General features: G+C 53.2%; 1 protein-coding gene across 1 annotated transcript in view; it reads left to right on the top strand.

Annotated features, from left to right (window-relative positions):
• Positions 1 to 11,520, top strand: part of slit3 (slit homolog 3 (Drosophila)) — a 160,990-nt gene that overhangs the window by 132,816 nt on the left and 16,654 nt on the right. Inside the window, exons 20-28 of the mRNA XM_035407493.1 lie at positions 1,324 to 1,456; positions 2,123 to 2,191; positions 2,638 to 2,709; positions 2,948 to 3,019; positions 4,035 to 4,106; positions 5,269 to 5,432; positions 5,998 to 6,122; positions 8,353 to 8,450; positions 9,154 to 9,293. Of these exons, the coding sequence (XP_035263384.1) occupies positions 1,324 to 1,456; positions 2,123 to 2,191; positions 2,638 to 2,709; positions 2,948 to 3,019; positions 4,035 to 4,106; positions 5,269 to 5,432; positions 5,998 to 6,122; positions 8,353 to 8,450; positions 9,154 to 9,293 (945 nt within the window). The remainder of the gene's footprint in view (positions 1 to 1,323; positions 1,457 to 2,122; positions 2,192 to 2,637; positions 2,710 to 2,947; positions 3,020 to 4,034; positions 4,107 to 5,268; positions 5,433 to 5,997; positions 6,123 to 8,352; positions 8,451 to 9,153; positions 9,294 to 11,520) is intronic.

Genomic DNA, 11,520 nt, shown 5'->3' with positions numbered 1-11,520 from the left:
GGAGAAGGTTCCGGACCGTGCAGCACTTTGGCTCAATCAAAAGGGCCTTTTTGGAAGCACTTCAAAAAAAAAAGAAAAGGAGCTGAAAAGCTGAGAAATAGACGGCGGGGGGCCGGAGTCGGAGTCCATGACGGCTCGCGCAGGCAAGGTCTCCGTTAGTCTCCATCGCGAGCGATCCCGCAGCCCAGAAAACTAAAGCACACCATTCGTTTGGCTTGGGCGGGGAGGAGGAGGAGGACTGGAAGGTCCGGGCCGTTTTTCCTCGCTTTCCGTCGAGAAGTGTTGCAATAACAACGACTCGGTTTCCTTGCTTCCTATTTTTAGTTTCCTGAAATTACATGTAAGTCATGGTGGGGGGGGGGGGAGGGGGGGTGGAGAAGGCAAGAAAAACCTCTTTTGATTTACAGGAAGACATTTTCAGGAGTTCTGAGCTCATAAGTGGCCCCAATCAGCATTGTAAAAAAAAAATAGTTACCGGCAGCGTCCCCCCACCTCCCCTGAGCTGGTCTGCAGCAGGGCCCTGCCCGTCCACACACACGGCCTGTTATTGTTGGACCGAGCTCTAGACTTCATTACACTGCATTAATGTCTTAATTCCTTGTTTCTTTTTAATCTCCCGAGCAATTCAAGCCTTTGCAGATACGATCTCCCAGGCTTCAGATTAAAGCCGCTTGTGAAGGAGACCGTGCGCTGCCAACAGGGGAAATGGAGAAATTCCCTGGCCAAGAACAATATTTAGTACAAGATCCTTAACTCCTGTTCGCTGGATTTCGTATTATGATTGTGCAGTATTTCCTCTTCTCTTTAATAATCGCCACAGAAAGGTTCCGTCCGCAGCTGGGCTTGCTCTGGCGGCGGGCAGTTCAGTACATTTATGGATGTGGTCCTCCTTCAAAAGTGCTGAGTGAGTTTTAGGACGCTGGCCAGGGGTTCGGCCATGGAGCACTCTGCCTGTTGTACAGTACCTGCTGTTTGATCACTGTCTCTCTCTCTTTTTTGTTCTTTCTCTCTTTCTCTCTCTTTTTTTTCCCTCTTTCTCTCAATCTCTCTCTCTCTCCCTCTCTTCCTTCTTTCTCTCTCTCTCTCCCTCTCTCCCTCTCTCTCACCCTCTCTTTCTCTCTCTCTCTCCCCCCTCTCTCTCTCTCTCTCTCTCTCCCCCCCCTCTCTCTCTCCCCTCTCTCTCTCTCTCTCTCCCCCCCTCTCTTTCTCTCTCTCCCCCCTCTCTCTCTCCCCCTCTCTCTCTCCCCCCCTCTCTCTCTCCCCCCCTCTTTCTCTCTCTCTCTCTCTCTCTCTCTCTCTCTCTCTCCCTCCTGTGCCCTGCAGGTACAGAGGAGAACAGCTGCCTGCCAGTGCCACGCTGTCCGGAGTCCTGCACGTGCTCAGACAGCGTGGTGCGCTGCAGCAACCGAGCGTTGCGCACGCTGCCCAAGGGCATCCCCAAGGACACCACCGAGCTGTGAGTGCCCCCCCTCCACCCCCACCCCCCCTCCGCAGGGTGCACCCTCAGCTACAGGACAGTGTCTAACTGGCGAGGGCGGATCGCTGAAACGCTTGAGTCTCTCAGTCGCATCTCAGCCTGACGACCTTGAGCGCAGATCTCTTCTGAAACGAGTTGCTGAACTTACCGAACAGTGCTAATGGCATTGAATCACTGCACTTCACGAAGCTGCGCGTTTGAGATTAATGAATGTAAACCACGGGCAGTCTCCATTGCCACATGTGCTTTACCCTCTTACAATCTGTTTTTTAGAGCATGTTTACATCATTTTACGTTAGGATTTATTGATGGAATGAACGTGCGTGTATAACGGACACCCCTATTTAAAACCTGCCGTATGTGCTCGTATGTTTGTCAGCCTGTGGCTTCCTTAGAGCGTGTTTGTGTTGCGGTGTCTGTGGCTGTGATTTCGGTTTGATTCAGCTGTCGCCGCCCCTGTCGTCCTTGTCTGCTCTTTATCTAATTGCGACCAGAACGGCCTGTTTCCAATTAACGTGCGGGCGAACTAAGTGAGAGGCTGGATCCTTTCTCCCAGCTCTCCGCTATGGGCGAGACGCGCCGCAGGATCATGGGAAACAGGAAGCCGGCGTTGAATAACGACCCGTGGCTAATTCTGCGTTTCAGGTACCTGGAGGGGAACCTGCTGACGTCCGTGCCGAAGGAGCTGTCCGGTCTCAAGCAGCTCTCGCTCGTGTACGTACCGCCGCCGCCGCCCTCGCGGCCGCCATGTTTGCAGTCGGACGGGAATCATCGGTCCGCATCGCCGTTTTCTTTTTTTAAAAACTCTCTAAGCTTTGTAAGCCAGGGCAACCCTGTTTGCAGAGTCTCCATGTTTAGTTAGTTTGGGTTTGTTTGAGATGCCTTTATCTTCATACACAGCCTGCTGTGTGGAGATATCACCTTGCAAGCGAGCCAGCTCAAACTGTAACATTGAACGACTGCTCTATATGGCTGACCGTATATAACCGTGGCAGCTGGACGGGTGTTTGGCGATGCGCGTCGGCTAACCGGTAGCTAACCGTGTTGTTATTTTCCCCTAAAGGCAGCAAATGTCCTTGGAAGTTTGGTTCTCTGAGTTTGACTGAGTGGGTCTGGCCAGACGCCACCGGCTGACAGGTTTTGTCTCTCTGATCTCGCAGGGACCTGAGCAACAACAGCATCAGCTTCCTGGCCCCGCTCACCTTCAACAACATGACTCAGCTCTCCACTCTGTGAGTTGCCATGACAACAAGACCGGACACATCCAGCATGGGCCGATAACGTTGATATATGCATTCCAATTTTTTTTTTTTTTTTTTTGGAAGGTCCAGCGCCATTAAAGCTGACATTTCGCCCGACTCTGAACTCTCGGGTTCGTCTCGCAACCGAACGCTAACCCCCGAAATTAAAGTGCCGTTTTGTCTCCCGTGTCCCGTCTCTCTCTCTCTCTCTCTGTTGTTCCTCCGGCAGCATCCTGAGCTACAACCAGATCCGCTGTGTTCCGGTGCACGCCTTCGACGGGCTCAAGTCCCTGCGCCTGCTGTAAGAGCTCCGCGCCTCCCTGTCCCCGCGCCGCGGGTGATGAATGGCCCCTCCGCCTCGCCGCCTCCCCGCCATCCGTCTTCCAGCCCCCGCAGAAAAGCTCCAAAACAACTCCGGATAAATAAAACATTTTTTTTTTTTTTGTTTTTAAACGCGGGCGCGATGCTTTTCTCCGGGCCTTAAAGATAGAGCCCAGAGCGGTCCTTATTAACTCCGGCCAGTTCGGCTCGGTGCCGAAAAAAAAGAAAACAGCAGAGCAGCCTGGGCTCCTCTGCTAGGGACGCAGTTTATTGGGCTGGTCCGGACCCCGCTGCATTTGGCGCCTGGACAGAAGTCGTCTGTAACCGGGTGGCTTAGCGCTACAATTTTCTGCTGGGCTAAAGCCTTCCCAGCAGGCTTTGCGGCGCCGATTATGGGAGCTCCCCCCACCCCCGGTGGTGTTAGGAGTTAAGTGCCTCTGAGAAAGGGGATTGCTCTCTTCACCCCTGGCTAGCAGTGGGCGCGGGCAGCCCCCCGGGTAAGCCGTCATTGTCACTTGTTCATTTCCCATAAGCTCCTGGGGGAGAGGGAGGTGCTGCAGCAGGGGGCTCCGAGCTGGGGGCTGTCAGTCCCGTAGTCTGCCACCTACGTTGAGCAATGCTGCTGGTGGGTGGCTGGGGTGGGGGAGTGGGGGGGTGGGGGGGGGGTCAAGTGACAGAGAAAGCAGTTGACAGCTCTGGTGGGGGGGGAGTGGGGGGGGGTGCAATTGAAGCCCACTTTGTATGAATGCTGAAGGAATGCGAGTGGAAACAGTGTGTCCATTGCTTACATGGGCTGGCCTGAGAGGCCATGCGATGTTAAAGGTTGGGTTGGGTCTCTCTCTGTCTCTGTCTCTGTCTCCCTCTCTCTCTCTCTCCTTCTCCCTCTCCCCTGCTTTTACGTGTGAGGTGACGATGGGGACGTTTAATAATATCTTTAATCAGTTACACGCTCACGCCTCTCTCTCTCTCCCTTCGCTTTCTGTTCCATCCCTCAGAACTCTCCATGGAAACGACCTTTCAACTATACCAGAGGGAGCCTTCAACCATTTGACATCTCTGTCCCATTTGTGAGTGTGAAACAAAGCTCAAAGCCAAGGATTCTCCATTAATAACAGCCTTTAAAACCTCACACGGGGCCTAATATCATGTACAGGGGTTTACTGCTCTTGTTTTATATCGTTTTATGAAACCAGAAGCGAGACAGGCTCAAAATACCAAAAAGCCCTCTTGTACTCTGTAATGAAGAAGTGGGCCCCACAGGAAATCTTTGTTAATTTTACGACTGAAAAAAGGCATTCATCATGTGGGGTTATTGATTTTTTTTTCTCTCCCTTTCTTTGTCTGTCGGTGGTTATCAGCACTGCTACAGCAGCTTGGGTGTTCTGTGCTGAATGGATAGACACAAAAGTTTCACTAATTTATGAATTATGGGAATAAAGATCCTCTGTCTCGCTCAGAAAGAAAATGTGGCAGAGCTTATTCTAGCTTAATATCAGAATAAAGGAAAGCTTTGTTGGGGTTGTTGGGGCGTGTGCGTGCCTGTGCATCAGTGTATACATTCATATGTGTGTATGTGTGAGTGTGTGTGTGTGCCTGTGTGTGTGTGTGCGTGTGTGTGTGTGCCTGTGTGTGTGTTCCTGGGTGTGTGTGCGTGTTTGTGTGTGTGTGTGTGTGTGCCTGTGTGTGTGTGTGTGTGTGTGTGCCTGTGTGTGTGTGTGTGTGTGTGTGCCTGTGTGTGTGTGTGTGCGTGTGTGCCTGTGTGTGTGTGTGTGCGCGCATGTGTGCCTGTGCGTGTGTGTGCGCGTGTGTGTGTGTGCCTGTGTGTGTGCGCGTGTGTGCCTGTGCGTGTGTGTGCGCGTGTGTGTGTGCCTGTGTGTGTGTGTGTGTGTGTGTGCCTGGGTGTGTGTGTGCGTGTGTGTGTGTGTGCCTGGGTGTGTGTGTGTGTGTGTGCCTGTGTGTGTGTGCGTGTGTGTGTGTGTGTGCCTGGGTGTGTGTGCGTGTGTGTATGTATGTGTGTGTGTGTGTGTGTGTGTGTGTGCCTGTGTGTGTGTGTGTGTGTGTGTGTGTGCCTGGGTGTGCGTGTGTGTGTGTGTGTGTGTGTGCCTGTGTGTGTGTGTGTGTGTGTGCGTGTGTGTGTATGTGTGAGTGTGTGTGTGCCTGTGTGTGTGTGTGTGTGTGCCTGTGTGTGTGTGTGTATGAGTATGAGCTGACTGTGCTCCTGTGCTGCAGGGCCCTTGGCGCTAACCCGCTGTACTGTAACTGTGACCTGCGCTGGCTCTCTCAGTGGGTGAAGGCGGGGTTCAAAGAGCCGGGCATCGCCCGCTGCACCGGGCCCCCCGACATGGCCGACCGCCTGCTGCTCACCACCCCCCTCAACCGCTTCCAGTGCAGGGGTGAGCGTCGCACGCCCGGCTTCCTGTTTCAGCTGGGCATTTCCTTTACTCCCTCTCTCTCTGTCTGTCTCGCTCTCTCTCTCTCTCTCTCGCACTCTCTCACTCTCTCTGTCTCTGCCTTTTTAATGGCCACATCCGTGCTCATAAGAGCAATGGCAGCCAAGTATTTCAGCACTCTGCACTGATGTAGGATTTATCTGATAGATTGAGGTATCTTTCTAAATGTGGATAAATAGGGGCTTAAATAGGTAGTGATATTCAAAGTGCGTGGATCATACAGTGTGACTTTCTTATTCTCTCTCTCTTTCTTTTTCTCTCTCTGTTTCTCTTGTTCTCCATCTCTCCCCCTTTCTCTTTCTCTCTCTCAATTCAGTTCACATTCAGCATGAAATGCAAGTACTGCAAGAACAAGCATAAATTGAAACCAGTGAATGTAAACATTAAGTTAAGAATTATAACTGCTGTGTAATGATTATTGCACTGTTCCAGTGACAGGATGGGTTTAATGCACAGATCAGTGCTGGTGGTTGCTCACAGTCTCTCTCTCTCTCTTTATTTCTCCCAGGTCCTGTGGACTTGAATCTGATGTCCAAGTGCGTCCCCTGCCTTGCCACGCCCTGCCAGAACAACGGCACGTGCGTCAGTGATGTGGGCGGAGGCTACCACTGCACCTGCCCTTTCGGTTACAAGGTGAGGCCACACCTCTGCTGGCCCCGGTTAGCCGCTCAGGCTAACGCCCTGATGTGCGAGGTCCAATTAACGCACCGAAAATTTAACCGGACGTGCTTGAATCCGTTGTCGGGTGACCGTGATGAACCGAATTCGTTTTCCTCTCTGGGGGAACGTGATATATTAGTATTATTCTATTCGCCTGTCATGTTGCGTTGGGCGCCCGTAGCTCTGCCGAACAGGAATGAAGGAGGAAATTAGCGGCGCTAATCTGCAAAACAATGAGTACACGAGCCCGTGAGGGTAATGGGCGACAGCAGGTCATCGGGCGGGCCCATTGAAATGCAGCGCAGGGCCCGCTAACGCTGCCCCAGACATCAGCGTTTTCACGTTCCCTTCCTCCTGTTTACCGAGAGGCAGCGCGTGGCGCGTCAGCCGACCTTCCCCGAACTCTGCCCCGGCCCCTCCAGTCCAATTGTCAGCCGTTTTGTTTAGTTATGGGATTCCTGTCATCGTACCACTTCAGGAAAACAGATAAGAGCTTAACCTTTGGCCTGCTGGGGAGAGAGACCCACAGGCCCCTCTTTTAATTAAAACCCACACTCCTGTCTGGCCCCTCCGTGCCCTTCCCTCTCTGAGTTAGAGCCTTATGCCATTTAGAGTGCGGGTGTGTGTGTGTGCGTGTGTGTGCGTGCATGCGTGCGTGTGTGTGTGTGTGCGTGTGTGTGCATTTTGTGTGTGTATGTTTGTGTGTGTGTGTGTGCGTGTGCTTGTGTCCATGTGTGTGTTTTGTGTGTGTGTGCATGCGTGTGTGTGTGTGTGTATGTTCATATTTGTGTGTCTGTGTTTGTGTGTGTCTGCATGTGTGTATGTGTGTGCATGTGATGTGCGTGTGTGTGTTGTGTGTGTCTCTGTGTATATGTGTGTAGTTATGTATATATGTGTATATATGTGTAGTTGTTTATATGTGTGTGTAGTTGTGTATATATGTGTGTATATGTGTGTATGTGTTTATATGTGCGTGTGTCTATATGTATGTGCAGTCGTGTATGTGTGTGTCTATATGTATGTGCAGTTGTGTATATATGTGTGTATGTGTATATATGTGTAGTTGTTTATATGTGTGTGTGTAGTTGTGTATATATGTGTGTATGTGTGTATATGTGTGTGTATGTGTGTATGTGTGTAGTTGCGTGTATATGTGTAGTTGTTTATATGTGTGTGTGTAGTTGTGTATATATGTGTGTATATGTGTGTATGTGTATATATGTGTGTGTGTGTATATATGTGTGTAGTTGTTTATATGTGTGTGTGTAGTTGTGTATATATGTGTGTGTGTGTATATGTGTGTAGTTGTGTGTGTGTAGTTGTGTATATGTGTGTGTGTAGTTGTGTATATATGTGTGTATATGTGTAGTTGTGTATATATGTGTGTATATGTGTGTATGTGTATATATGTGTGTATATGTGTGTGTATGTGTATATGTGTGTAGTTGCGTGTATGCACAGTGTGTGCAGAGCCAGACCGCACTGTGGGATAACTGGAGCCTCAGGAGTTCCCATGACTCCTCCCGTTTGGAGGCCTCCGCCGGCCTCAGAGTAATTAAAATGTGTGAGGAGAATCAGACGCTGCGACAGCATGAGAGCGGGCCGCCGGACGGCAGCTTTGATCAGAGGAAGCCGACGTGACAGCGGCAAAACCCTTCACGGGAATTTCAAATGCCCGCAGTACAGCTGCCCCCCCACCCCCCCACCCCCCGCGCCCCCCCTTGAACGTGAAACTGATACGCTTCCACGGCGCGGCTCTTAATAAAAGCGTGCCGTTTAATTCTTTATTTAAGAGAGCTGGAGTGGAGAACAAAGGCGGGTGCTGTGAGTCAGTGTTTACAGAAACAGCATTTTCACGGTGGCGTGGAGTTCGCCTGATGAGGGGTATGGGAAGCCTGCGGGGCTGGCTCTGGGTTCTGCCCCATCCTACAGAGAATGATCCGGAAGGCACCGCTCGTGTAGCGTACATGTGTAACATTTTCATCTCTTTCTATCTCTCTCTCTCTGTCTTGCTCTCTCTCTCTCTCTATCTCTCTGTCTCTCTCTCTCGCTCTCTTTCTCTCTCTCTCTGTCTCTCTCTATCTCTCTCTCTCTCTCTCTCTATCTCTCTCTCTCTGTCTCTCTCTATCTCTCTCTCTCTCTCTCTCTCTCTCTCTGTCTGTCTCTCTCTCGCTCTCTCTCTTTCTCTCTCTCTCTCTCTCAGGGTCGGAACTGTGAGATTGCCATTAACGCCTGCATTAGCCTGCCCTGCACCAACGGTGGAACCTGTCACTTGCAGCCCGGTCAAGAGGACCAGTTCAGGTGAGCTGTGTTCATTTTGTGGAGCGTGAATTTATACGCAGCCAATTACACAGCCTGTACATCCTGTTAACCATCGGTCAGTGTGGTCATACGTGCGTTGCGGCCTGGATAAACAGGCCCAAGCGCATCCCTGTTTAGTCCAGTTCCTGTCCCATCCCTGGCGGAGTCAGCTGGTTCCCCAGCCGGCTGAATTCCCATGAGGAATTACGAGCGGACAGCGTTTGAGGTTGAGGCGCCGCCCCAGGGTGTTTGGGTGCGACCACGCCCTCGTCCCTCCTTGTGGCCCCGCTCCTCGCTTCTGAGGCGGCTCTTTAGCGAGTGCCTTTGGCGCCTGGCGGCCGGGTCCGAAGCGCCCGCGGGGCGCCCTCTGACCCCCGCGAGCGTGCAGAGCTCCGGGGCGGGGCGGGGCGGGCGCGACGGGGAGCTGCGCGTCAAAAACACCCTCTCACGCGTACCGCTCGGTAACGACAACACGGCGTCTAAGAGGCCAAAAGGTAAAAGCAGCTTTCAGAGAGAAAGCGGCTGTTATCTGGCTCTGGCTCAAATGAGAAACAGCGTATGCGACGGCCCTCCCCTTTGAGACAGGCGGTACGAGCGAGCACGCTAGCAGAGCGTTAGCCCGTCCTCGCGCTGCGCTCGCCGTCCGGCGGCGGGCTCGCCGGACTCGGCCCGTGACCTCCGTGCCGCCCCTTGTGTCCCGCAGCTGCGTGTGCCCGCCGGGGTTCGAGGGCCAGCGCTGCGAGGTGAACCCGGACGACTGCGAGGACAACGACTGCGAGAACAACTCCACCTGCGTGGACGGCGTGAACAACTACACCTGCCTCTGCCCCCCTAACTACACCGGTGAGTCCCCCTCCTCCCCCCGTCGGCTCAGGCGCGGCCGGGCCGCCAGGCTCCGCGCCCACACCTGCGCCGCGTGACGCCGGGTCAGCGCCAGACCGGTCTCTCGGTGCCCCGGGAGGAGAGCGGCGGTGAAATTGGATTTCTGGGCGAGGGCTGACTCTGCACTTTTTTTTACTGTATTTTATTTTTTTTTTGCTTTTTTTGAAGAAGGCGGACCCCGTGCATTTTTCCCACCGCGCAGCTGCCAAGCCGGGAGCCGTTTTTGGGCCGCCGGTCTCAGACCATGATGGCACAGCCTCGTCTGGGCGGGCGAGGGGTGGGAGGGGAGGGGAGGGGGGGGGGCATGCAGGACAGCCGGCGGATCCTTACCCTGTCATTACGGCTGCACGCCTAATTTTAGGGCCCCTTCGGCGTTCAGCGGGCCGGTGGCTCTGGGGCAGCACAGGAGCGGGAGTGAGCGTGGGGCGGGCGTGGTGCGGAGAGCGGTCCTCCCCCCGCCTCGTGGGAAAGGCGGGACCTGAGGGGGGGGAGGGCCGCACCGTGAGCTGGAGGCTGCAGCCCAACTTCAGCAAAAGTCCACAGGCCAAACTGAAAATCACAACTGTGGTTATCGATTGCAATACCAATCAGCACCACTGTGTGGTGTCGCCTTTCTGTCTATGTGTTTTTGTCAATCACATGGAAGTTGCAATGCCTTGCTGCTGTTGCAGTATATCGCCCAGCCCTACCAACCTGGCAATTAGGGTGCTTATTTTTAATTCTCCCCTACCCCATTGCACCCCCAGTCTCTTCCCAGCCAACCCCTGAGCTAAGAAGGTTGAGGGTACCATAGACTTTCAGATGGAGCGATGGAGGGAGGAAAGGATACCGAGAGAAAGAGAGATGCAGTGAGAGGGCAGAGAGAAGGATTGAAACAGAGAAGGCAATGATGATTTGATAACACTGCGTGTGTCACTGGAGAACCCTGTCCCCCTCGCGTGACTCCGCCCCCCCCCCCGGCATCAAGGTCATTAGGCCTCCCGCTCACCTTCCATAACCTCAGAGCCCCTCAGCCTGCCAGCGCTGTCCCTGAGCAGCCTGTCCGCAGCCACCCAGCGCGTCCCAGGTTAACCCCTCCGGACCGCTGCGCTCACAGACACCGCGTTTCTGTGGGACGGGCGTGGCCTCGCTGGGCTGCCAGCAGCAGAAGGGGACAGTAGGCCCCACTCTGACCTGCGCTCAAGCAGCCCACTGCGCGGGTGGGAAGGTCAGGGGTAGTACACCGGCTTTCTTCTCTCTGCTCCTCAGACCGCTAGCGAACAGTTCACCCTCTTTCCCCCCGCATCCCTTTATTTATTTCTCCATCTGTTTCTCCGTTTCTGTGTGTTCTTCGGTACTCTGCGAGTTCTGTGTAACGCGCGCCAGGGCAGCGTATTAAACAGTGTGCTTAAATCTTCTATCGCTCGCAGTATGTTGGTAATAAAGCATACGGCATATAGCCCAATTCCTCACCCCCCCGCAAAAAAAAAATAACGAAATAAATAAGGAGACGTGGAAACGATAATTACTCGCACCCGTTAAATCGTGTGGGAAGGCAGATAGTAAAAAAGAAAACGTGTGTGGAATATGTGAGTTTGTGTAACTGTCTTTGAAGGGGGCGCTTGTCTGATTTAGTCGCTGGTGTTCGTATGAATCCCATCGAGCTGCTCGCGCTGCGCGTCCTGTTTGATTTCATTTGAGGGAATTAGAGCGGTGCCGCTGCTGAAGGCCCTGTCCTTCATCTCTGGACGGGGGACGGCCTTTCATAAGCGTGGCTGCGCTGCGTTCAGGACGTGCGCTGAGTGATCTTCGCTAATCGCGTTTACGCTCATAAATATTAATGTCCCAATTAGGCCGCCGATTCCACCTTCGAATTCGGCGACTTCATCACAATTTCCCTTCTTCCTCCGTGTCCGCGGTGCTTTAGTTTCGGTTAGTCTCTCCGTTTTGTCGGGGCCCGGTCGGTGCTATTCTCGTACCGCATTTATGCCGTTAAAAATAGACCGTGCTCCGTGTTTCTCTTTTCTTCAAATTCGCGTCGGCGAAATTGCGGTTGACTGCAGGCCCGTAGCTGTAACCTCAAGGGTGTGGTTGACCGGCGTGTACTGCGGTGTCTCTGCCTTGATTGGTCTTCAGCAATGTCACACGGACACTAACGGCCTGCGCTACCGCCTATTGATCTTTACACTGCTGTCTGTTTTTTTGCCCT

Source organism: Anguilla anguilla, chromosome 3 (genome assembly GCF_013347855.1).
Source record: "Anguilla anguilla isolate fAngAng1 chromosome 3, fAngAng1.pri, whole genome shotgun sequence".
In the NCBI taxonomy this organism is placed as follows: Eukaryota; Metazoa; Chordata; class Actinopteri; order Anguilliformes; family Anguillidae; genus Anguilla; species Anguilla anguilla.
The sequence above is the reverse complement of the archived record's forward strand: the minus strand, read 5'-3'. Positions and strand labels throughout refer to the sequence as shown.